Below are 26,573 nucleotides of genomic sequence, written 5' to 3'. Positions count from 1 at the left end.
TACTGGGTGCAAAAGGCGCTCCAAGCTGAACTCTTGAGGAAACAGTGGTGTGAATATGTTTCTGTGCTGTCCCCGCAGATCTTTGGCCATGGAAAGGCCAACGGAGAGCCCACATGGTCCCTCCTGCTGACAGCTTGTATCTGCGAGAGTGGCATCCTCATCGCGTCCCTCGATGCAGTGGCTCCCATCCTCTCCATGTGAGAACTGAAACAAACTCTAATTTACTGCCATTTTCCAGGAACCAACAGAGGGAGATTTGAAAGCAGCCAGTCCCCTGCTATTCCTTAAACGATGCAAATGCCAAGTTTTATGGGCTCGGGATTTAGCTCATAAGACAAAAGGGCAGGCCGCTTTTCTGCTTTGGTAAAACGTGTAAATACCGGCGAATGTGTCAGATATTAAGACATTACACTGCATTCAGGCTGAAATCGCTTTATGCCACAGTTGAAATGGAGTTTCTGTGTGTGTCCTGCAGGTTTTTCCTGATGTGCTACATGTTTGTGAACTTGGCCTGCGCTCTGCAGACGCTGCTGAGAACTCCAAACTGGAGACCCCGTTTCAAGTTCTACCACTGGTCGGTTCAGCAGCCACCGAGAGAAATATCTGCTGAATTTATGGATTTTGAATAAATGCGTCTCTCTGCTCCGCTGTTTTTACCGTCTGTGTCTTTATCCGTCTCTACAGGACTCTGTCGTTCCTCGGGATGAGCTTGTGTCTCACTCTCATGTTCCTCTGCTCCTGGTACTACGCCATCGTCGCCATGGCAATTGCCGGCTCTATCTACAAGTACATTGAGTTTGCAGGGTGAGTGGAGCACAACCCCGACAGAGATTGGATTCACTGGCTGCCTTTGGCTTTTGCTGGCTGCTGTTTGTGTGTGTGTGTGCGTGCGTGCGTGCGTGCGTGCGTGCGTGCGTGCGTGCGTGCGTGCGTGCGTGCGTGCGTGCGTGCGTGCGTGCGTGCGAGAGTTTTCTGCTTCTAAATCCACACCATCAGCCATTTTTGTTTAAAGAGAAGTGTGTGTTTCTTGGTTTCAGTCATGTGAGTGTTGATTTCCTAACAACCTACTTAGTGTGTTGTAGGAAACACGTAGGCACCATTTTCTACACATAACATCCCCTTTACAATCACTGGCGGATTATGAGACAACAGGCCAATGGGCGCAGATATGCCAAACACCCCCCAGCTCTCCTATGCAAAATGACTACAAACAGTGTGGCTGCGTCACACACTCTGAGTGTGTTTTTGAACTCTCAGTGGCTGCAGTTTGCTCAGAAACTACGGCCATGTTGTTTGTAATTGTGTTGCATCTCTTTGTAGCCGTTTTATGTCTCTCCGGTGCTTTTGGTTCAAAAATTACAGCCGTGTTGTTCGTAGCCGTTTTGCAGCTCTTCCAGTTACATTCTGCAGGTGAATCAGGACTCTCAGGTGCTGCTGTTGGTTCGCTGCTTCTGAACCTCAGGGCTGTTTGAGTCCAAAGCGTCCTGCCACAGCAGATCCACACTGACGCTCCTCTCCACACATATCGTACAAAATACAGCTGATGTCACCATACAGAAATTATAGGAAACCACTTAAGAAAACCTGAGATGGATTTGTTTTCTCTAAGTAGTTATTTTGTTTAATATTAATAGGTTTACTGTCTTTAATTAAAGTGCTACGTTACCGTCAGTATGCTGTGCAGCTGTAATATGAAGGAAACATTTGGCTTGGATTTGGTTGGCTGACACTCAATACTGATCAGTCACTTCAAACATAGGCTCTGGCCCAGGGGCCCCCTGACCCTTCTGGCCCCTGTGTCTGTTAGGCCTGTTCAGTAATCTATCCGTGCTCATAATGGAGTGGCACAGAGCCATGTATTTAAGCGCTGCAATTCCCTGTGGTGAGTGACATCATGTTAACTTGACATTTACCAGTGATGCCTAATCCTTAATCACATTGCATTATGTCAAACTGTCTTCTAAAAGTAGATTTGTTTCACTGTGCTGACTGTATCACTGTCATTTTGTAAATTTATGATTAAGCTGCAGAACTCTCGTTCATATTTTGACTGACAAATATTGATCGGTGCTTGTCTGTGCCACAGTGCGGAGAAAGAGTGGGGTGACGGCATACGAGGTCTGTCTCTGAGCGCAGCACGATACGCTCTCATGCGGCTGGAGGAAGGTCCCCCGCACACCAAGAACTGGAGGTATGACACGCAAAGTCACCCCACACACTGTGCTATTTTATCCCGCTTCTAATTAACATCGAAATTAACAACACGTCTGCACATGCTCAGCCATTCTCCTCATCACAGCTGACAAACAAGTGTTGAATTCATATTATCACATCCACCTTCCCGACTGTGATCACAACTTTACTCGATTCCTCATCGCCTCTCTGCCCTCTACTGTTTTCTACCCTGTGTTTTCACTTTCTCTCCCCTCTCCTCAGGCCCCAGTTGCTGGTGCTGGTCAGCACAGACGCGGAACAAAACGTCGAGCAGCCTCGTCTGCTCTCTCTGACCAACCAGCTGAAGGCGGGAAAAGGCCTCACCATTGTTGGAACAGCTCTGGCCGGCACGTACCTGGAGAACAACGAGCAGAGCCAGCGTGCAGAGCAGGTAAGGGAGCCTCAAAGAAAAGAAAAAGTGAAGCGCAGGCAAGTTATTTTGGCTTGTATCTGACAGATTTATCACAGTCAAAAGATGACTGGGGCCTCTTTTTAACATATATAAACAGACATTGCTTCCACCTTGATCAGGAGATTTTACTCTAGCATATGTACAAATGTGTCTATATATGTCTATATTTATGTATATGCATGTTTCTTTTATTATATTCATGCTTTTGTTAATGATTTTATTTTGCCTGTGATAAGATGTAAAATTCTACATTTCTTCTGCAGCCACCTGTCCGGAAATCTATTTAATGTCATGTCAAACAAACGTATATTCACAGATTTCTCTATAGATAAACCACATGCATGCACCACGTGGCCACAGGCATGATGTCACTTAGACTCACTGGAGTGTAACTGCAGTAAATCCTAAATACTATAAATAAATAAGTGTGTTCTTTCCAGACATACTCAGATCAAAGTCTAAAGTGCAAAAGGCCTTTGCACCAGAATGCAGTGGCAGTCACATACATGTTTGGAAATCCTCTGGGATGATACGTTGGTGAGTTGCACCTTGATAACAGTTATTCTCCGTCTTGCCTTTCTAGGCGCTGCATAAGCTGATGGAGACTGAGAAGGTGAAGGGCTTCTGTCAAGTGACCGTCTCCTCCAACCTGCGTGATGCCACCTCCCACCTCCTCCAGGCCAGTGGGCTCGGAGGCCTGAAACATAACTCTGTGCTGGTATCTTGGCCCCGCAACTGGAAGCAGGGAGACGAGCACCAGACCTGGAGGAACTTCATTGGTGGGTACATTCAAAAGGGCTGAAAGCCAAAAGCTTTGGCTGTGCCTAAGGCAGATTTTGGGGTAGTGTGTTGGACTGAAGCGTTTCTCTTCAGTTGAAATCTGCAGGTTTCAAGCTCTGTTCATGTCCAGCAACTGAGCTGCTGAAGCATCTCAGCAAGACAAAATCCCTGCCAGCTCTAGTTTTGAGCTACTCATCCAACTATTTAACCTCTCTGTTGAGGGGAGCAGTGACAAGAAAATCTCCCTAATAACAAGAGTACAGCATGAAAGGAGGAATATGTGATGGGCAGCAGAATTATTCATGTCCAAAGATGCGGTGAAAGTGGAAAATAACATGCCAGTTTGAACCAGAAATATGATATAATCATATCTAATCAAAGCCAAAGCTTCCTCCTGAGGTCAACCACTGCCAATAAACTACATCAAGACGCCAAAATAAAATCCAAAACACCTTAAAAATGTGAAAGAATCCTGTAATAATAGTTTACGTCATGATGGTAGCTTGTAGAAGTGGTTTGGCTAACACCTCCGCCTCTCTGCGTGTGTCCGCTCTGCAGAGCTGGTCAGAGAGACCACCGCTGCTCACCTGGCTCTGCTCGTCCCCAAGAACATCTCGGCCTTCCCGTCCAACGGAGAGCGCTTCACCGAGGGTCACATTGACGTGTGGTGGATCGTCCACGACGGAGGCATGCTGATGCTGCTGCCCTTCCTCCTCCGCCAGCACAAGGTACCGTGCAACAGTTACTGCGTTACTACAAAAAAGGACAACACCGGTTAACATTATGAGTACAATACAGCAACAGCAACAGTGGAACAATACTGTACAGAGATGTCAGCGGTGTTGTTTGTGCTGCTCAGGTTTGGAGGAAGTGCAAGATGCGCATCTTCACCGTGGCCCAGATGGACGACAACAGCATCCAGATGAAAAAGGACCTGACCACGTTCCTCTATCACCTCCGTATCGACGCCATGGTGGAAGTTGTAGAAATGGTGAGTTTTCTCAAGACTAGACTTAATATCTGTAACCACTTATATCAGAGCCACTTCAATCTCAGTGGCTCTCCTGGGAAAAAAGCAGGACAAACCAGCCGACTTGGGCGAGGGACGGCATGAAGTACAGAGAAGTGTTTGCCGGGTGGTCGACGGAGTAGTCAGCAGGGACAGAAACACTGCTGCACACAAGGGTTTTAACAATAAATGTGAAAAGAAAGCAACAGGAATAATGAAACAAATGTTAACTTTCTTTCACTTCAGCACGACAGCGACATCTCAGCCTACACTTACGAGAAGACCCTGGTGATGGAACAACGGTCGCAGATGCTTAAACAGATCAACCTGACCAAGAACGAGCGCGAGAGAGAGGTAAGAAAGTTTGTTGAAGTCCAAGTTTTGTCACTGCACACATTAAGTTGACATGACTCGACGGGCCGACTTGGCATGATTCGACTTGACTTGACCTAACGTGACACATCAGCCCCCCTGGACAAAAGCGTATCGGCGGTTAAATCGGAGCAGTGGGACAGCATATTTACCCTTTCTATCAATGTGGACTGCAGCAGCAACTGCTTTGCTTTTTGACTCGACAGCATGATGGTGTTTTGACAGATGTGGAAAATAAAAGATATCGATCTGAGCGTTGTACTATTATCACCTCCTGCACTCTGTTTGCTGAACGTGAAGATTGCCTGGTTTTCCAGGTCAATGCATTTAAAATAAGTGCACTGGAAGTAGCCTCACTTTTACTTTACTTTTTTTTTATTTTATAGAGACATTTTGGTGACATATGGTGAGTAAATGTCTTTGTGTCTCTGTGAAACCATCTCCTCTCATATCACTCCTTCCTTCCTTTGTCTGCACAGATCCAGAGTATCACTGATTCATCCCGCGGGTCTATCCGCCGCAAGAACCCGGCCGCTGTGACCACCCAGCTGAGTGTGACCGAAGACCCGCCAGCAGCCAGCAAGGAGGAGAAGCCTGAGGAAGAGGTAGAGCACAGCGGACCCACCAGCACCTCTAAAGATCACTGCTTAATGTGATATAGCTTGTTTGTTGAATACAAAAAGTGTAAAAACGACATGTTGTAGTTTTATTGGGTGTAATTGTGGGACTGTTTTCTTAGACTTCTTGGAGTTACCCTGGACAGAGTCTTTTAGCCTGGACAGGCTAACCTGTTTCCCCTGTTTCCACTCTCTGTGTTGACGTATTGCAGGCTGTAGCTTCACATACACACCAGTGGTTTTAATCTTCTCATCTAAATCTCAGCCAGAAAGTGAAGAAGTGTGTTTCTCAAAAAGTTGAACGAATCCTTTAACACTCCAGCGTTCAGCTGATATAATTTGACTCAGATAGTGGAGAAGAAAGTCTGACACTTAGATTTCTGTTGAATTGATTGCGTGTTGTTCTCTGACTGCAGGTTAATTTTAAGGTAATGTGATTTAGATCTGCTTTTTTCTTGACTCAGTCACAGCCTGAGTTACTATAAAAGAAAGCATATGATATGCAGACTTAACACATAAGGCTCCTTAATCACACCTCTCTCCCCCCTCTCTCTCAAACACTGTGGCTCTCTGTGACTTTACCTGCATTCCTACATTTCCACCTCAACATGACTGTTTCAACCTTCCATGTAATGTACGTGTAAATCCACATCCGTCCTCTTTTCCTCTTGTCTCATAGTCAAAGTCGGCCTCTTCCCCTGTGTCCCCCCCTGCCCAGGTCCAGCTCATCCACGACAACACCACCCCAGCCAGCCCCGCAACCCCGGCCACCCCGCTGACCCCCGCAGAGGGGGCTCAGAGCCCCGGGGAGCAGGTCCAGATGACCTGGACCGAGAAGTGTGACGGTGAGCCGGCCAAGCCGCCCGGCGCAGCCACACCGGAGGGCATCAAAGACATCTTCAACATGAAGCCGTGAGTGCTTTGAAATGCTCACTCAACCTGTTCCTGTTGTAAAGGTGAATTACCGTCTTGTTCCCGACAAAAAGAGCCTGGAGTCTCCACGGTCAGTTTTTTCTGTGTAGCAGAGCACCAAGAGAGGTCTGACAGAAGGGCCGGCCCATTGTCCCTGCTTTCATACGGTCCAGTCGTGGCTGCTTGACATCATCGATAGGCGATCCAATCACCAGGGGGAGTAGGAGGGGGTGGGGGGAGTTACGTCACAGCACCGGAGTGAAACGCCAGCATGGACGACTTAGTCAGAAAAACATCCTGTATTTGGGGTTATTATGGGTTTTACCCAGATGTCAGAGATTAGCCCAACACAGCCTGTCTGCAAGCTGTTATATGCATTTCTAAAAGAGTGTGAACATTCTTTAAAATATTAAACATTAGAAGAATCTGAGAGCAAAGTCTGATGTGACGACATCACAGCACTGAGATAACATTATTATCTTTAATATCACAATCCAAATCATATCCATAACGTTAACTACTGGAGCGGAGTTTGGTGAGCAGGCAGATGGAGATGTGTCAGATTCACGGAAACAAGACGGCGAACTGGTTTGTAATTAACGATTTAAAGTTCACTCGTCACTCCTGCTGATGAATGTGATCGTAGGTCCACCTGGAGGCGTCAGAAAAACCAGTCAGCGATCATCCCTTCAACCCTCCATACCACCAGTCGGCACACGCCTGTCTGCCAGAATGATGTGTCAGGATTTAGTTTTAGTTTTCTTTCTAAGTTGGAGAAAACATTCAGAGTTTAGTGCTGATAATCATGTGTTTCTCTTCTTGCCATGCTGCAGTGAGTGGGAGAACCTGTAAGTATTGAAGTCTCTATAAACCTCATTCAGTCCATTCACATCTCACACTGCCTAAGTTTGCCACATGAGCAGATGAAGATGAGGATGGAATAGTTGTGTGTGGATGAGCATCTGTCACCTCGATCAGCTCAGTATCAAAAAATGCTTTGTAACATGTATCGCCTTCATCGCCGCGAAGCCGTCTCACCTCTTTTTCTGCTGCTTTGTCTTCACTCAGGAACCAGTCCAACGTGCGACGTATGCACACAGCGCTCCGGCTGAATGAAGTCATCGTCAAAAAGTCCTCAGAGGCCAAGCTAGTCCTCCTCAACATGCCCGGACCACCCAGGAACCGGACAGGCGACGAGAACTGTATCCTTCACTGTTCAGAGACGGTGCTGCGTTCCTTTAAAAACACAAGTCATAAGTAAGTAACGGGGTTCAGGAATTAGCACAGGCAGCAATACTGAATTAACACCAACAAGGCTGGAGGCTTAAAACGCATCCTCAGGACTTTAGGAGGGAGAAAATTAGAGAAGCTCAAACACATTATTGTGCCACTGATGTGATTTATGTGAATATGAATATAATAAACAGAGTCGTAAATTGACATTCAGGTGGTGTGAACAACAGTAAAACTTTCAGAGGCGCTCCACAGATACGATCAAATTCAGTTTAAGCCTCGAGGCCTTTTCCTTCTCCAGGAATAGTCTTGGATTTTGCGTTTAAAGCAATAAATGATCAGTTAATTGACTTGAAATAAAAACAGCAGTGCGATTTGTTATCAGAAAATATGCAAGATGGCAACAGAGGCAAGGAACTAATTAGGATTTCTAAGTAGAAGGTGATGTTGCAGGCAGAAGATGTACCTTTAAATAACATTTGCAGGTGTTTTCTTCCTTTTAATTACTCCATTACTACTAATTATGGAATATGTTTCTGAGGCTATTCAAGTTTTGCAGCACATTGATATAAGAGTTTGTTTGGTATTGATGGCAATTAAAGCTGCACTAATCAGTATTTGTAGATAAACAGTGTATCATAAGAGTGTGTGTACTGTGAAAGGTGTCACTTGGAGTGATGAACCAACAGAGAATAATCAGACTGACAAGACTGTTTTGGTTCACTCTGTAAAACTGCTGTTATCCAGCTAACTTCATGATAAAAAAGAAAATAGGATTTATTCTACAGGTAAATGAAAAAGCAGTACTCTTAAAGCAATAGTGGGACATTTTGGGACATATGACTATTTGCTTTCTTGCCAACAGACGAGAAGATCAATGCAACTCCTATCTGTCCGTTCAGTATGAAGCTACAGCCAGCAGCTGGTTAGCTTAGCTTAGCTTAGCTTAGCTTAGCACAAAGACTGGAAACAAGGGGAAACGGCTAGCCTGCCTCTGTCTAAAGGTAACAAAATCAGGGTTTCAGCATCTCTAAGTCTCCAACAAGACTTTAAGGCATATTCAGGCCTATAACGTGTTCATGAGTGAGCTTTAGGAGTGCAGCTGGGAGGATTTTTCAGACAGATCCAGGTGAGCGGTCTTTTGTCAGTCTTTATGCTAAGCTAAGCTAAGATTAGCTTTAGACTCATATTTATTGTACAGATGTCAGAGCTTCTCATCTAACAGTCGGTAAGAAAGTTGTTGATTTAAGTTTTCTTTTTGCAGACCCAGAATCAGTACTTGCAGTACAACATATTTTCTGTATGTACTGTGTGTGTATATGTATATGTATCACATTTTCTTCCTGTAGTTTCTTTAACTCTTCTCTCCCAGACATGGAGTTCCTCGAGGTCCTCACTGAGGGTCTGAACCGGGTCCTCCTGGTCCGCGGAGGCGGCCGCGAGGTTATCACTATCTACTCCTGAAAGAGCAGACCCCTCCCCAGCTACCACCCCCCTCCACCCCTCCCTCAGCCCCGTTCCTGTGTTATCTGTACTCCCACCCTCTCATCAACGCTGCTTCACCATCGTGTCGCCCGTACATTTATTTCTGTACGATAGTCCTCTCACACCCAACCGACAGCCCGGCTCAGCTTCAGCACCTCCCCCTCAGCTCCAACCCCAGCAGACCAGCGAGCAGTGTCGCATGCTCAGCGACCACACCCTTCATTCTAGTCCCGTAAGCTACACTAACTGTTGTAGGCACTAGACTGATTTAGATGCTATCTAGATTTGTCCTTAAAGAGACTTTCTTTTCTTTGCTCATCTGTAATCTACTGTAGTACCTCGCATTGAGTCGGAGTCACTCTGTAAGGAGGGAGGTGGTGGTGGCGGTGGTGGGTGTGGGTTGTTAGCTGAGGTGTGAGCGCACATGCATGTGTGTGTCTGTCTTTGTTTAAATCTCTGCAGATCCTTTTGTTTTTCTGTTTCAAACTCAAATGTGGCATAGCAGCGGCTTCTGCTCGAAAAGACCGAGAGCCGGCTGAGATGAGCTCAGTGTAGGATCGTCTGTTTGGTTCCCTCGTTGTGATCGGACACCTCCCACAGCGCTCCAGCCTGTTGTCTTTGATGTGATTTATCTCTCAAGGCAAAAGACACTGCTACCCACAGTCAGGACCACCAGCTGGAAGGAGGAGAACAGAGTCGTTAAGTTTGAACTGTGAAATTCACACTGATGTCTGAAGACGACTGGAAAGGCACGTGGATCAAACCTGCAGCATTATCTTTAACCTGATCACTCCTTCGCATGACGTCCTTATATCTGTGTGTGTTTTGACTCCACTCGTTCTGTTACTGCCATCACTGCCCCTCCACCCTCCTTTCGATTCATTTCTTAGTGGCTGTTTATCCCTGTGGCCACTGTTAGTGCCAAAAAAATACAACAAGGCTAGCTTAGTCTGTAGAGATTGACACGTAATTAAACTGTGAATAGTGCGTTTCCTAGCAGAAGGCTGGTGTGACAGCAGAAGGGGGAGACAGTACAAACCCCCCCCACCCCCACCCCACCCCCGAGGAGGTTACCATCGCCAGCACCCCTCGACCCTCGTGTGGATCACTGTAAATAATGTACAAGCTCTGACGCGTTGTTCAGTATGAGTGTAGTATTTTTGTGACATACTAAAAAGCTTCTAGTGGAGAGAAAACGGTCCTTCGCTCAGAGGGACAGCGCAAAAACGCTGTTTTTAAAACTTATTTATTTATTTATTTATTTATTTATTGGATGGCATAGGCTCCCGTCACTATGGTAACTGTCATTGTAACCTCGACAAGCACTGCACCTGCACTGTCCGCCACTGTGCAACACGTGAAAATTTGATGAATTCATCAAGTTCATTGAATCAAAAAAAAATACTAAATGTTATTTTTTCATCTAGAGAACAAATATGTATTTATGTTTATAGACAAAAGTTACACATATTGATGAAATAGTTGTGTGTCATTTTGACTGTCACTTGAAGGTATATCATTTTGCCTGATTTAGATACATTAAATGTGCCATATCGAAGTATTTTTCAAAGACGTAGTGAACAAAAATTCTATTGCTTCAATCAGAGAGAACAAAGGAAAACGGAGGCGAAGCTGAGGGTGTCGTTGGGAAATCACCCTATAGATGATAAAAGAGTAGATGTTCAAAACTCCGTAAAAGTACCAACATTTGAAGCATGTCAGCTCTTACCGAGGTGAGCTTTTCAACATCTATGGATTGATTCTTTATAGTGTCTAGTCTAAGTAAACAGCGGACGACGGCCTCTCTGGCTAGGAAACTCACTTGGTCCACGCGATTGAACTCTATGCAGTAGACTCTATTTTATATCCTCTAGATTGGTGAAGATTTGAGCCGCACGCGTCCCAGACTGAATGACTTGTGAGCAAATCATATTTAGGTTTAAAAAAAAAAAAAGTGCATCTTGGAAGGAATGTGCAATAGTTGAAATCCGGACTCATGTGATCATGTTATTTATTTTTTTACACATATATTTTGTATATGTAGATTTCGTAAGTCTTTAAAAAAAGAAAAAATCCAGAATCATCTCACTCTGACCAAGGACAGCCGTCACTTTACTTTGATTTGGTTTCTTTTCTTGAAGAAACTGTTTTTGGTCACTTGCACTTGTAGTAGAAATATGAATATAAATAAATCCGTATATATACAGTATATACAATATAGGGAAGCAAAACAAATTAGTTTCTAGAACTATTTAAAAACAGTATTAAATGTTTTTAGTGTTGCTTGAATGTCTGACCATATGTTGTGAATGCTGCTAGTATCAATAGATTTATTTGTACTGTAAATAGAGATGACTATTAAAGATCAAGTGGAAAAGGGTATAGACATACATATCAGTGGAGGTGGTTGTCAAATAAGACAAGGCTGTACCTGTAAACATTTGGCCTGTGATCTCCGGACAGGGTTAGCTTTCTGTTTTATTAGAAAACTATACTGAATACCTTGATGCAATATTACAGCTGAGGACAAACCCGCCACTGTTTTGTTCTCTTTTTTTTAAAAAAGGAAAACCTTTAATCCCATAAGTGAACCAATTTTAAGATAACAGGTTATTAATTTAAATAGTTTCCTTAAAGAAGCCGAAAGGAATCACCAAAATATGTTTAAATATGAATATTTCTGGTTTATCTGCAAAACGTTGCAAATTTTTAACTCACTACCTTTGACACCTGTGACACTTAAGAAGCAGCCGCTCCGAGTTCTCAAAGGTTTTCGGGTGCCAAGTGATGAAGCTTTCCTTTGACACGCTTGTCGCTCTTAACTCTGACGAAGGGGTCGTTTCAGCGCTCACATCAGTTTTTGAAGAACATGGCTATTTTGGGATTGTCTCCACAACATTGCCTGCATCAACTGAGCCTTTAAAATTTATTCAAAAGAGAAGATATCCGATGTTTATTGGAGAAGTTTATTGGAAATGAATTTATTTATTGAATTCTAAATGTTTTATTATTGCTGTTTGCATGGTACTACGTGGCAATATTTGTTTTAGTGGTTTCTATAGTGATGACTTACACGTTCAAGGTACAGAGTGGGGGAAAGGTTGTCAAACGCTCTCGCTGAGTTGCAGATTTTGGGAACTCAGACGTGTTTGCCGCTCGGCCGGCGACGTGGCTCGACCTTGAAAACAAGTCTTTTGCAAAAAATAAAAGTATGAGTTCACTATATTGTTACTTGTTACATTTCAATCTTGCTCAAGTAGTCTTATGTAACGTAATAGGAGATTTTGAGTTTGCGAATGAATGGGCCTCAAAAATGGTCATTTCACCTTTGTAAATATCTATCACTTAAGTCAGAGACACTGTAACCTGCTAGTGTTGTCTTTTGTTGTACACTGTTCTTCTATCACTGTGGACAAAGTCTTAGAGTTTTGTAAGATTATGTGCAATATTGTTCTCACATCGGCCATCTTTCATTTCTTTTCTAGCAGTCACTGATTTCATCAGAATGTTTGTCACCAGGTCTTATGGACAATAAAGATCTACAGCGTTCATCCCAAATGTGGCTGAGACAGCAAAGCACTTTACACTGAGGGGGTCCTCTGTGACAGGATCAGTCTGCAGGAGAGGGGGGGTCGAGCCTGCTCTGAACAGACTCTGTCCCACAGTGATCTCTGGTGGCACACGTGTGTATTACAGCCAGCTGTGAAGGTCTGACACCTCAGACTATAAAATCTGATTAATTTCCATCATCTTGCGGCAGTTTTGAACTGCAGTGATCCAGAGACCTCCCTGTTCATTCTGTTTACATCCAATCATTCGAGTTCTTTCTCGGACATTTTAGCATGCATCGCATCCTTTCCTTTCTCTTGCCAAACTTCTTAAAAAGAAAAATAGTAACTGTTAAATTTATCATGCTTGTCACTCAATCTGTGAGGTGAGCCTTTCCAGAACCCCCTCCTCCACCCCCCAACCTCTTCACCCCATCTGCCCCAAAGCCCTGGCCTCCCCCATCCCAGCCACTAAATCCACCCCAGCTCTGTATTTTAAATGTGATTGCAGTATAATTCTGAAAAATGATCAAAGAATATAAAACTCGCGCTTCCAATTCTGGCACTGGCTCTGCTCGGACCCCCATGAGATAGCCGACTTAGAAACCAGCACGTCCCCTCTCCCCCCAACTGATCCATGATTAAGATCAGATCCTTCGCCTGCACAACTGTAGCATGAGACAAAGTTGCCGGTGATCATTACCCAGTCTCCATCCTTAAATGGATATTAAGGGCTCTGAAACACATCTGTTACCGGGTTGAGGAGGCTGTCCTGTTAAGACACCAACAGAGAAAATACTAAACAAATCCCAGATTACGGCAGAGACGGCACGTGGTCTGTTGCCAAGATGAGATCGTACCCTTCAGTAGATTTTCATGGAAGCATCAGACAGATGTTGAAAGGTAAAACAGCTGCATCGACATTTCACACGGTCGATCTCTGGGAGAAGAAGTCGAGCGTCTATCCATGCAGTGCAAGCAGAGCCCCGTTCCAGTTATGTTGTGTAACTCAGTGCATGCATGCAATTACCCTGAACAAGGTGTATTGAAAATATATTGGGTGTTTGTGGTATAAAAGTATTTTGTTTGTATCAGAAACTTTTCTTTCCAGTGGTATTTTTTTTGTTTTTTTTCCCACTTTCCTTAGGACTGGCCAATCATTGTATCCGAGATGAATATTACTACAGTACAAGATTCTATTTTTTATGGTGGATTTGTTGACAAGGTCCTCTCATTGTGTCAAACATGATCTGCAGACGAACTGATTACCAAAGTATATTTCAGTTAAATATATAAATGACCGTGTGCAAGTGTGTGCTCCAGTGAATTAGACACAGACGAGGAAACGTTGTCACAAAAAGTTTTCATTTAAAAGATAAAATATTGTTTCAGTGGGTTAAATCAAAGAAAACTCAGTGCCAAAGTATCAGAACAAGAGATGTCTGCAAATCCTCCATTTGATGGAAGAATAAAAAACAGTGTCCAAAACTGGATTTACCCACTTTTCAGTCAAAACTTTGATTGTACTCAGCGTATGAAGTACAAATATTACTTCTCTCCCAAACTGGTCTTTTAAGACATTCAGACAGCCTTTGAAGGACAGCTGCTTCCCTGTTTCCAGTCTTTGTGCTAAGTCGGCCAGCTGTGGGAGGAGGCTTCATATTTAACCAACAGCGGCGTCAATCTTCTCATTCCGCTCTCGGGAATAAGCCGATTTCCCTTAATGTCTTTTAGTTTAACACGTTATGGCCTTTGAAAGTCCTATTTCGAATAATCACTGACCAGGTTTGTTTTTAATTCACTGGAGTCGTGGGAAACATTTTGTATGGATGCCTGAAAACTGTAATGGATGTAGATATAGAATATATATACAGCGTACAGACACCTGTATCAAATTTCAGTAATATGAAAATGTTTTTTCATTCAGAACCGTTCATTACTCTTCCTTGATACTATACCGAGTCTTATGGTAAAGCTGTAGTGTGTTCCTTTCAGTTCTGTGGGAGTGTGTATGTGTGTACATGTGCACTTGTAACCGCTGGGGGCGGGGGTGGGAGGGGGCTACGTGTAAATAAATCAAATACAGTTAGTGTGGAGGTGTTTCTTTTGTGTCAGTGTAAGTTAAATATTCTAAAATGGAAAAAAAAACATGTATTATTCTCTATTGTGTTTCATGGTACATTAAAAAGAGGAAAAAGTAGTTTTATCTTACATTTCAAATGCTTATATCTCTATGGCTTCTGGCGATACCCGTTCCATTTTATAGATTTGTCAGCACAAAATGCAATAAACCAATACCATTTTATTACAGCAACTGTGTCTGGAGTTTTTAATCATGTCTCATTTTGACAATGGAAATGTTACAAATTCAAAAAAAACTATAAAACACAACAGATCACGACTGGGAAAGAACCGAGGAGTCCATCATAAACCAAAAGAAAGTGTACTTCATACACTTCGTATCGCCTAGTTTAGCTCACGTGTAAGAAGACTGAATAATTATCTTCTGGCTAACAGTTGAAAATGCAGACCTTTCTGTAGTCTGGACAAGTCGTCAGACTTTATTTAACTGAACAATAACCAGAGTAGAATAAAATAAAAACTTAAAAGCTTTTACAAAACATCTCAACAGTCTACTATAAACAACTGGTAAATTCACTCCACAAAGAACTGACGTGGCGTCTATTTGTGTTAGAGAAAGAGGCGGACTTCATACGAGGAGAAGGAATTCACTACAAGCCATCAGTAATGTCGCGGATACATGGACATAGTTGGAACCTGGCCCATGCCCGTTGCTGGCCTGGGGGCCTGTTGCTGAGAGACAGCAGCGCTCACTAAGGGGGCGAGAGACGGTCCGCTCTGAATGAGTGTGTCCAGAGCTTTCTGTACACTCGGGTTGTCAAAATTGATACCTGAAGTAGAGCTGGGCGGTCTCTGACCACTGGCCACAAGTGGCAAGCGGCCCGGTGGGGTGCCATAACCCTGGGATCCAGATAGAGGAGGGCCAGACATGTTTACAGGAGGTGGGTTCTGGGAAGGGGGTGGGCCAAGAGAGCCATAGGCCTGCTGCTGGGGGACAGCAGACGGAGCTCCAACGCCTGCTGACGTCCCACTGCCACTGTTGAACAGGCTGAGGATTTTAGCCTGCAGCTCCTGCTGATGGCTGGGGTTGACCGAGGCGCTTGAGCTCACGGGCGGGCCGAGGTGGGTGGGCTGCGGGGCTGTGTGAGTAGAATGGGATGGAGGAGGCAGTCCTGCAGCAGAGGGTGGAATGTCGTGGTGGACTGCTGCAGGAGCTGCAACATGGACTGCAGCTGTAGGACGACAGGTTCAGTTAGAATGTGCTTGAATCTGAAGTAGAGCAATATTTCAATTGAGACTGCAACATAGAAGAACATTTCAGGATAGGTTTCGACATACTGGCAGAGAAATTTTTTTTTTTCACACAATTCCAATGTAGGAGATGTGAGACAAAATTCAGTCTTCTTGAGCTGAAGTTAATGAGGCTTCAGCAATCTGTGTTAGAGAAACGACCAGTGAGTGGGTGTCTTCCAGATTTCCAGACTTTTTAGTGCAGAACTACCAGAGTTTCCACAGACAGCATTTCCTTGCTGTGTTGCACAGAGGAAATTTCAAACTCACAAGACTGCTACACCCAAAAACACCCACTTGATTTGTTGGAGTCAGACAGCTGAAGCCTTCCAATGTGGGAAGTTTTAATGTTTAATATTTTGACTTTGACATCTTACTATTCTAAACCATTTAATCACAGCCCTGTTGGCGTTTTGAGACATCAAAATGCATCCCTGGAGCCACAGTCCTCCTTATCCAGGATAAACTCCCAGAGCTGCTGCACTCACTCCTGTCCTCTATCATTTGAGTGAGTGTCCATGTGGGCACAAACCATGCAGCTTGTCAGCAGTCTGAACTGACTAAAATTGACTTCAATGACCTTTTCAGCTTTTGAAGTACTGGTGGAAAGTCTTTATATGTCTGGTCATATTCTCACAATGGCCCATGGAGTACAGTCTGCCTTCTGCCTGCAGAGCTCACAATATACGTTTTATTGACAATTTTAATCTGTTTTGGGATCATTTCTCCATCTTCAGGTCCTCCATCTCCACCTCTGTACTGTTCTCCCCACTAGCTTCCCCACTGGTCTCATCTGTCATAACCCTCTTGTCCTCCTGTTCACATGGCATATCAGAAGGTGTAAATAACAACTTGCATCCTATTCGCTGTATGCTTCAACTCAACTTTGAAATGTGTTTTGCACAGAAAGATAATGATGGAGTTTTTGTCCCCAATCCTTTGTAATGAAGTTACTTTAGAAAGGGATCTCTTAAGGGCCAGCAAATAAATGATTACAGACACCAAATACTCCTTCAGCACACATGTGAACATTTTTTAGTGACAGATTTGGGGGAGACAAAAACAAAAATGTAAACCTAGCCTCAAATAAGACACTTTTTCCTCTTACCTGTAAGAGGGTTGGCAGTGCTGCGTAGCAGCCGGGCTCTTTTCTCCTTCAGGTACCCAATGAGACTATCCAGCTCCTCTGGTGTGACAAACCTACACAGCAACCACACACATACAAATAAATTATTTCAAGTGTGGAGATTTTTTGTTGAAAACAATGTGTGAGAAAAAAAAATCTGACTGAAATTCAAGTTTTCACAACATATAAAGTGTAACTGAGGAATCACAGAGATGTGTGTAACATCCTCCATAGCTCCAATTTTTAACCATTATTTCAAAATGTGACAGCACCTTTAGACAAATCTGAACACTTTAAAGCCAGATACCTGTTTTCAGACAGCAGTGTGATGGCAGTGAGCACAGATATTGGGTGGCTCTCCCTGTCAGGCTCCCTGACTAACACATCGTCCGCCATCTTGGCAGCCTTTCTGGCAATCTCCTCTCGCTCCTTTTCACGATTTTCCACTTTGTAGGTGTCGTAGTTGTGGGCAACCAGCATCATGGCGTCCTGCATTGGCATGTTTCGATGCTCTACAGCAACAAAAAAAAAACACATTCACATTTGAAATGCTGCACTCTTCACTTCTGGAGTGACCAAAAGTGACCCCAACAGACATCAGGCGAATACGGTCGTCTCGCGTTACCTTGCGGTGTGCCGAACAAGATGTTGACAGTGCAGGATCGGTGGACCTGGTGCTGCTGGGTAATGATGATGGCAAAGGGAGTGCGGGCTCGGCCTACGTCCTCCAGGGCCTGGGTTAGTGACACTTCTGTGTTGAGGAAGATCAGATCCACCACCATGCCCAAATCACGGACTTTCCGCCCGACTGTCTCAGCATACTCCCTACAGTTGTTTTTCAAGCACAGGTACACATGGGCAGACACACACACAGGAGTGATATGAAATGAAAACATCCCATGTACTGATCCAATATTTACAGAAATGTGTCTGGTTGCAGATCTGCGTTTCCTGAGAAGAACAGAGAGCAGACATACTTTTGGGCCTTGTTGACCACGATCACAGAGCAGTCAACAGGACGGTCGGTGTCGTAGCGCCGCTGCAGCTCTTCGTAGTACTGTCGATACAATTCATTACGCCGCCGCTCTTCTGGTCGAGCACGATCATCTACAGGAGGAGAGGAGCAGATTGGAAAGTTTAATAGCAGTATAACTTTCTGCATTTGAATACAATTTGAAATTGACTTTAAAAAATGATAAAGCCTCAGTGGAGATATGAAGCTCTGACATAAATACAACAGTTGTTCAAAACATCTTACAAACAAATGGACGATTAGAACAGAAATTTCATGGACTCGATTTCATGTACCTCATTTTTCAACTGTACACACTGCATGTAGTTTAAATAATATGCTTAAAAGTGATGGTGCTGTGTCACCACAAGAGGTTAAAAGAAGAAAAGATGATACCTAAAGATACTAAAGAACATGAGTAAGAAAAAAGGAAGCTGGATAAATTTTTGGTATCCAGATAATTGGGAAAATCCAATCGAACCAAGGAAAAAGAAACATATAATTTTACAGTTGAACACAATATTTCTCCACAGTGATTAGGTACAGAGTACACATACCCTCTGGCTCACGGCGTCCATTCCAGGGATCTCTGTAAGGGTCCCTGTAGGGTTCATCCTTCCTCCTGTAAAAGTCTTCAGCACCGCTGCGGTAGTACCGGTCATAGTCATCTCTGCTGTTAGGAAACATTTCAGATTCAAACAAGAATAGGACAACTCAACTCTGGACTCCCAAATAATGAAATGAGTGTTAGTTACCTGTATGCAGGGTCCCGCGGGTCACCTCTGAGGTCCTTGTCTCTGCTCTCTGAGCTACGGTACCGGTAATCGGGGTCACGAGAGTGGCCACCCGACCTTGGCTCTCGAGCTGAGTCCCGTCCATCACGGCTGTCCCGAGGCTCGCGTCCATCACGGCCGTTCCGAGGCTCACGACCATCACGCCCATAAACTGGGGAACGGGAACGAGGCCGGGGCTCTTTGCTGTCCCCATAACTGCTGTACAAGGCCCTGAGACAAAAGTTATCAGTGAGTGCAAAGAAGGTTAAAGCTCAAGCTGCCAATGAAATGCTACAAAGGGTCATCTTCTGTCCATAAATAGTGAGAACAGGTCTACAGCTGGTATTGTAAATTTAGTTAAATTAACATGTTTTTTTTCCAGTATGAAACAACGGAACATGTTTATTCACACAATCGAAGCAGAGTACCAGAGAGCAGTTATCAGGGTCGCAAGATGAATGAGCACAAATTACATCCAGGAGGGAATTCCAATAAGTGTCATTTCAACAATCTTTTGAAAATGTCGAGCGATCTGTTTACACAACGATAATGATGTCAACCTGAAATACACAAGTACCATGGCTGTTTAACCTTTTTGTACGAGGAAGTTTATTTTACACATTGAAGCATTTTGTTGTTCAGTACAACACATTCCAACGCTGCAAATATGAGATCGCAAGTTGCTTGAACGTTTCTCAAGAAAATAAAAATGAAATAGAAGTTTGAACGTTTGAAATTGTTTGGGTTTTTTTGTTTTTTGTGTTGCAGTGTGAAAGTTCAATTTGTTTCCATAACTCTCGAAAATATGTACCACAAACCATACACTCCCTTTACCTCAAATTACCTTAGAGTGTTGCGCATCATGACAGTTTATATTGACAATACGGAACTTAATTATATTAAAGTTAATATGTGATGCATTTTTGCACTGGTCTATGATCGTATGTGTGTGTCTGTGCGTGCCCCACCCCATCCCCAAACTTCCCTCATATAAGCTTCTCAATGATGTTTAGTTTCATATACTCAAAGTGGCCAGCTGTGAGGTGCTTACAGCATCACACGCAATGATGCATCAAAGCTCAACCTTCAGTCGAAGGTTTAAAAAAAGATACCCCATGACGCAACAGAGCAACATTTTTAAGAATGGGCCCCTGCTCTGTTCATCTGTCCTGCAGGTCAGCAGGTGACACGATACAGTCCTGCCGACGGTTATTCCTCTGATCATTGGTTGCCGGGTTGCTGGTCGTAGCGCGTCAAGAAATGCACCAGTTTGAGGAACAAAATTCATTCAACACAGTCATTAGGCCTAAAGGGGAGACACACCCACACACACACCCACCCACACACCCACACACCCACACCCACACCCACACCCACACCCACACCCACACACACACACACACACACACACACACACACACACACACACACACACACACACACACACACAATCTGTCTTTTTCAACATATCTTTGGCTTTAGGGGATCCGTTCATTAAACGCCGTTTTAATGTGCACACACTAAATTAGTTAAAGGCCATGCTGTCAGACATGACCCTGTTTAACGGATGGGGGCAGGACAGGAACGCATTACATCTTTCAACCAGAATGATGCACACTCGATTTTTAAGATGAAATACGAGATAAAATCGCGCAAAGAATTCAAGCACCGCAAACCCACAAGACAAGAATATTTGAGACAAACAGACTCTAAATTACATTCATATGGCTCTTTTATTTCAACAGATTTGGAAGTTTTGTATTTAAGGTGAAATATTGACCACCAAACCATCTACTGTTACACTTGCTTCCATCAAGCAGACTTCGTCAATGGTGGAAATGACAGTTGAGGAAAGAGTTATACGCTTTTGGTTTTTGTTCCTTTTGGTTTTTTACTGGCACCTCAGAGGCGATGGTAGTTCTTCACACCCATTTCGCGTTACTTTACCTTCGTGGAGGGCTCTGCTGGGATTGAGGTTTAGCTTGCCGTCGCTCCACTGCCATATTTACATCTGAAAATAAATCAATCCAAACGTTGAACATAGCAGTGACATGTAAGAATCAGCTTATGCGTTCACGCAGAATGGAGTTCCCGCCTCAAAATTTCCACGATCCAAATGAAACTCCAAATGAAGCTCCAATATCCCAGCTTGAAAATCCAAACTGGACGAGTCAAAATGCAGCAAATCGAGTTGCCAAATGTGTCAAATTGAGTTTAAGATGAACAAGAAATGAAGGATTTCTATTCTCTCCTTCAAAATTAGCTCAACACTAGCAAAGCCTGAACTTCAACTAAATTAGATTTTCAACTTGATATTTGGTCGTCAGAATCTCCCAAAACCACAAGAGCCACACTTCAGTGACACATTTAAGTCCACGCTGAAGAAAATTCAGAGACAGTATTGTAACTAAAACAAGAAAATTCAGACATTCAGGCTTTGCCAGAATTTTAGAATCTCACTTCTTTATTTGCTTTGTTAGCCAAAAATGTAACATGTCTGCAAAAAGAAAGGCAAAGTAGAAAATCTGCAACCCTAATCTAATCTGATCTAAGATCATTGTAGATCAAATCATACAACCTACACTTAGTGAAGTTAGTTGTGGGCAAGGATAGGGTTGCACTTTCATCACTGCTGTGTTTGGCATTTCATTTACTGGATGCAGCATATCACACGATTAAATGGTGTTTAAGAGAACAGATTTAACACCTGTAATTATTCTCACTAAATGACTGAAGGACATCTCAAGCTTCCATACACAACCTTTACCCACAGAAAGCCACTGGTAAAGTGTTAATCCTTATTATAGTATATTTACTAATTTTTCATTGGTGGCCATTGATCAACATCATGTTATGAACAAGCATGATAAACACGTCTCAAACACTGCCTGAGACTCAATCAATGAGAAAAATCATTTCGTTTACATGCACCAATGGGTCCAAAATTCAAGGTAATTTGGTGGCAACTGCGAGATTAGCTAGCATGGTGGGCAATTTGTTTAGCGTTTGCTCGTATTCAGTGGGCACAGACCAGTGTTTCTGAATTCCGGTCCTCGGGCACCCCTGCCCTGCATGATCAGCTCGTCATTAAGCTCTGCAGTGGTTTCATAACGAGCCACTTATATGAATCAGGTGTGGTGGAGCAGGAAACATCTAAAACATGCAGGGCAGGGGGCCCCAAGGACCGGAATTGAGAAACACTGCATAGACTATTCAGTGTTTGGGCCATGACAGCAGTGTACCTATTAAAGCAGAAAGACATGCAACTTTTATAGCGAATATGCACATTTAAGTATTTTATGATTTATCGCAAGTCATATCATCTTCACATTAAAGAATGTTATTCCACATCGCAGATTTTCTTCATATCACACAGGTCTATTTTCAATCAGCAAATAACCAAAGCCAGATGATCTTCAGGATTAACCCTTTTCTTTTCTTGGCTTTGCTGCTCGCTATGCAACAACTGAACATATCCTCTGAAGTCAGACAATCATACCTACTGCAGTTCAGGCTTACCTATTTTATAACCTTTATATATTCGACCTTTTTGGGCCGCCTTTGCAGCTTCAGCTTCTTCAACGCGTTCAAATTGTACAAATCCGAACCCACGAAACATGGATACGCCTAGAAGAGGAACATTTTAAATGGTACAAAAGATCATTTTGAAGAACATTTTAGATACAAACTCATTTACTCGATTTAAAAATCAGGAGGCAAACAAATACAAACTTTACATGCTTGCATTTTAAAAAAAAAAAGACTCATGATGACCAAGTTAATGCTACTAGACATCTAAATGCACTTTTAAAATTACTTTTGAAAATATTCCAACAATTTTGACATTCATGGACAGTGTGCTCATATTATTATCATGAGTTAAAAGTGACAAATTATGGTTTATATTGCGTTTACTGACCGACTATCTTCCCGTATGGACTGAACAGTTCTTCCAAATCCTTCTTTTCCATGTCGGAGGTCGGCAAATTCCCAACAAAAATCCGTCTCTCCAAATCTCTCGGATCATTACTGTTGCAGGAGCGTGAATAACGCCCTGGTGATGGGCTCCGGCTTCTTCGGTGAGACATACCTCGATTCCAAAGTGTACTGGTTTCTTTCTTTGTGCGCTTCAATTACTTGAAAAAGTTTGATCGCAAAAAAAAAAAAAAAGCTTCTTTAAATTGTCGTCCACAATCCTGAAACATGTCAGTGAGTTAAGAGATCAAATTCCTTGGAAGGATCAAAAGTTTTAGTTGAGCAAAAGTTCACACAGGAAATGCTGAGGCAAATTCATTGTGAAACGTAGCAAATATTCAAATTTCAAGTAAATAGTGCTGTTAAATCGCAAATTCTTCTGAAACTTTGTGTTTATTTAAATGCATCCTGTATTGCTCTGGTGCTCATTTGCACAGCAGGAAATAATTTCATGTAACTCTGCACTGGACCTTTACGGATGTGAGAGCTTGCCTTGAATTATGGTACAAGGGACAGTGGTGGGACATCAGTGTATGATTGACGCTGGGTATATACACAACAAATGCAAAGCCATCAAGCAAATTTGGTGATGCAATGGACTTCCGTCTGATTTTTCCCCTTGCACCTGGATTTGGATTGGATTTGAAAGCCTTGCATTACTAGTCCACAAGTAATGAAAGCATTGCATTACTAGTCCACAGTTTCACTTCACTCGTTGTTTGGCAAGGCTCTTTTGCTTAACACAGACAGAATTTCATGGAGTACCACAGATGTGAACCGTTCCTCCTCAACTATCCACGAAAATCTGTTCAATCGCATCTTGTTTGAAGTAGTTGTTCATGGGGTCCATCAGTTTCAAGATGCATGAGTTCCATGAGTATCTGTTTGTATTAAATTAATTTACAGTAGACATCGCCCAGACTGAAATCTAGTGACAATCAAGCGCGAAAGATGTAGTCTGCCTTTATAGGGCTGGAGACGAAAGGCGTACGAGGCCGCAAACATTTCATGCGAAACAAAATCACAAGGATATACTGCAGATGTTGTGAGAAAGTGGGGAAAATAAAAGAGTCAGACACTCAAAATGTTCCAAGATATAAGTTTAACTGCACTCAGTGCAGCTGACGAGTTTCAGTTATTTTTGGCAAGAAAAATATGCCCAGTTGCTCTGTAGAATTTCACGAAATAGCTGCTCAGACAACTCTCAAACACTGTTTTTTTACAATTTGAAATTCTGCATATGTTCAAATCATCCTCACTGGCTTACGGTCACCTTGAAAATATCAAAATCCAAACGATTTCTTTTGTTAAAAAAAAAAGTTCTTAAAAGTCGTAAGGATGAATTGATTATTCTACACAGCGCAATATAAAGTGATTTCAGCAAAACCGATATACACATATCTCTACACTGCAAACTGACATTAGGAAGTGGGGGCAATATTGTTGTATTACATATATGGTTGTAGGTAATGTATATAATGCTTTTTAGGGAGCAGCCCTGTCCATACCTTAATATGAACCTAGATGCCCCGGATTCTGTGTCCACATAATCCAAAACTCTGAAGTGTCTGAAAAGGGTGGGAAAAAAAAGTTAATAACCACTTTACACAGTTTCAGAAATTAATCACTTACTGTATACCAACTACTGTGTCCCAAAGTAAAGTGAGTCATGTTCGCTTGAAGTAATATTTATCGCTACCATTCACAGATCCCCACAGGAAAGTCTTACAAAACCAAAAGTTAGTATTCTATAATAAAACTCCAAGCAATGCTCAATTTGTTTTAGGTATAAAACAGAAACAACCACTAGTCGTCCAAACATATCCATATATATTATTTGTAGGCAATTTATAATAGGTTGAAATTAATCCAAAAATGCTAATTCCAAAAAGGGGGGCACTGTGTAAAATATAGATCAAACAATCCTTTTTGACATAAACACTGTGCTCAGCATGAAGCACACCAAAAATGACGCCATCGCGTTTCTTGTCTGGAACGCAACGGCTCCACGGGGCGTTGCAGCGCTTGGTCATTAACCTCCAAATTTCTCTAACTAGACAAGCACTGCGTTTTTCATTTCAGGATGATAGAATTTGAAGGAGACTACCTGAACTGAGTTCGCCTCCACAAAACTCTTTGTGACCTTTCACTGAGAAACCACAGGGACAGTTCCTGTTTTCTATACATTTTTCAATTTACAACACATGGTAACAATATTATATTTTTGTATTCACAATGTTGGTGTCATCTGCACTCTCCTCTTTTCAAACACTGTACTGTTTAAAAACAGATTCTGGTTCTGACACAGCTTTAGCTTTCAGCCTTTTTAATAGCCAAAACCGGAGACACTGGAAGTAGAAGTGTGAGGATGGAGTGGGCATGAATACCAGGCAGGGGGTCATCACCTGTTGCTACATGTGCTGGTGTGATATAGCCTCACACAGCCAGTGAGCTAAATGCTATTTTTGTGAGATACTTGCAGCTTCAAAGGCCTATGAGTTCCCTCATAAATTTTGATTTCGAACTTTTTATTGCTCATTCAGAGCTCAGTCTAATCAGCACTGCTGTGTGGGACTGCGCTGTGAACGGTGAGGCACCACCAAACAAGTGATAACGGTGTTAAGGGGGAAATACTTTATGCCCCTACAAATCTCGGCGGGCGAGCAAAACTCAACATTACGTCGGTCGCGTTACAAATGATATATAACACATTACAGTACCGGGTATTATTAGAGATACCTAACGTAATGTTATTGTTTTGTTTCATTAAATCGGTAACGTTATCTTATCTTGAGATTAAAATCGCTTAGACGTTACTTTAAAAGCGCCATACCTTGGTGAGTTTTGTGTATGTTACAGTCAGATAATGACGATGTACATGTTGGTTAGCAAAATTTTTGTCAGCTGTTGGCTACTTAACGTCAGGTAGCCACCGCTAGCTTCACAGTTAACGTACACAGCTAACTTAACGTCACCTTACGGTCGACGATATCACTGCGCGTGTCGTTGTGTTAAAAACAGAAAATCAACTCTTTCCTCACCTTCAATGTGGTTTGTATCTCCGTTTAAAGTCTCTCAGGGCCATGAACAGCTCGTGTCTATTCCGCTGTATTCTCCCGAAGCTACTCAACTTAAGGTAATGGCCGCCGTCCAACGTGAAACGGCACCCGAACCCCACTATGGAGAAAAGATGACCCGCCCTACTCTGCCTCTGAATGGCTTACCCTGATCGTAACCAATAAACACTATTCAACCTAACCGAAGCGGACGAGTACTAACCAATCAGAGGCAGAGTTGGGCGGGTCTTGCCTTCGCCATAGTAGCGTTTGTAATTCAGCAGCCGGCCACGGTGGTGATTATTATTTTTATTTATTATTATTATATTATTATTTGTTTGTTATTATTTTTCTTTTACTTATTCTTCTTCTAAAATAAAAAAAAGTAAAATTCCTCTTCTTCTACGTCCACAACTACTATTAAGTTCTCATCGCCCCCTACTGACTAGTTCTAAAATATATCTGTCGAGGGTTTGTGCAGTCCGACGCTCACAACGTTTACCGTGTGTCGACTGCTTGTGTGAAACCATGTCGATACTATTCCTGCTGTCGCAGGTCTGTACTGTGGTTTCTGCTATGAGTATTATTCAGAAGCGTACATATGCAAACAGTAGCAGTTACCTCTCTCACATACACACGTAAGCATCCACATAAACAAAAGATGATTTACTGGACAA

At 42.9% G+C, this 26,573-nt stretch overlaps 2 protein-coding genes across 6 annotated transcripts in view; one reads left to right on the top strand and one right to left on the bottom strand.

The window, feature by feature from the left end:
• Positions 1-14,892, top strand: part of slc12a5a (solute carrier family 12 member 5a) — a 152,366-nt gene extending 137,474 nt beyond the window's left edge. Inside the window, exons 13-26 of one of the 2 annotated variants that reach the window (XM_070993832.1) lie at positions 79-197; positions 476-574; positions 685-804; positions 2,087-2,191; positions 2,437-2,605; positions 3,210-3,405; positions 3,965-4,134; positions 4,266-4,397; positions 4,662-4,769; positions 5,267-5,392; positions 6,123-6,316; positions 7,150-7,164; positions 7,385-7,518; positions 8,922-14,892. In XM_070993832.1, the coding sequence (XP_070849933.1) occupies positions 79-197; positions 476-574; positions 685-804; positions 2,087-2,191; positions 2,437-2,605; positions 3,210-3,405; positions 3,965-4,134; positions 4,266-4,397; positions 4,662-4,769; positions 5,267-5,392; positions 6,123-6,316; positions 7,150-7,164; positions 7,385-7,518; positions 8,922-9,013 (1,779 nt within the window). In that variant the 3' untranslated portion in view covers positions 9,014-14,892. Of the gene's footprint in view, positions 1-78; positions 198-475; positions 575-684; positions 805-2,086; positions 2,192-2,436; positions 2,606-3,209; positions 3,406-3,964; positions 4,135-4,265; positions 4,398-4,661; positions 4,770-5,266; positions 5,393-6,083; positions 6,317-7,149; positions 7,165-7,384; positions 7,519-8,921 lie in introns of both variants that reach the window. The other variant, XM_070993841.1, reaches the window with a different exon arrangement.
• Positions 14,893-14,897: 5 nt separating this feature from the next.
• Positions 14,898-26,017, bottom strand: ncoa5 (nuclear receptor coactivator 5). 4 transcript variants are annotated; one of them, XM_070993863.1, is made up of 10 exons: positions 25,882-26,017; positions 24,349-24,408; positions 20,813-20,876; positions 18,848-19,096; positions 18,650-18,765; positions 18,058-18,187; positions 17,706-17,908; positions 17,388-17,592; positions 17,063-17,154; positions 14,898-15,896 (listed from the first exon to the last, which is right to left on the bottom strand). In XM_070993863.1, exons 3-10 carry the CDS (start codon positions 20,866-20,868, stop codon positions 15,325-15,327), a joined length of 1,623 nt encoding a protein of 540 aa, XP_070849964.1. In that variant the 5' UTR covers positions 20,869-20,876; positions 24,349-24,408; positions 25,882-26,017; the 3' UTR covers positions 14,898-15,324. The 4 variants fall into 4 exon arrangements, with proteins under 4 accessions (XP_070849964.1, XP_070849961.1, XP_070849959.1 ...); XM_070993860.1 differs by lacking the exons at positions 24,349-24,408; positions 25,882-26,017 and adding exons at positions 22,385-22,492; positions 22,785-23,454 and having other exon boundaries at positions 18,650-18,762; XM_070993858.1 differs by lacking the exons at positions 24,349-24,408; positions 25,882-26,017 and adding exons at positions 22,385-22,492; positions 22,785-23,453.
• Positions 26,018-26,573: the final 556 nt, after the last annotated feature.

This window comes from Chaetodon trifascialis, chromosome 3 (genome assembly GCF_039877785.1).
Source record: "Chaetodon trifascialis isolate fChaTrf1 chromosome 3, fChaTrf1.hap1, whole genome shotgun sequence".
Lineage (NCBI taxonomy): Eukaryota > Metazoa > Chordata > Actinopteri > Chaetodontiformes > Chaetodontidae > Chaetodon > Chaetodon trifascialis.
This window is presented reverse-complemented; position numbering and strand designations above follow the sequence as displayed.

Coding starts and splice junctions, on each gene's coding strand:
- ncoa5 (XM_070993858.1), bottom strand. CDS start 22,953: ATGTCTCACCGAAGAAGCCGGAGCCCATCACCAGGGCGTTATTCACGC. Junction 22,493..22,784: donor TCCATACGGGAAGATAGTCG/GTCAGTAAACGC, acceptor TTCCTCTTCTAG/GCGTATCCATGTTTCGTGGG. Junction 18,766..18,847: donor CCGCGGGACCCTGCATACAG/GTAACTAACACT, acceptor GTTTCCTAACAG/CAGAGATGACTATGACCGGT.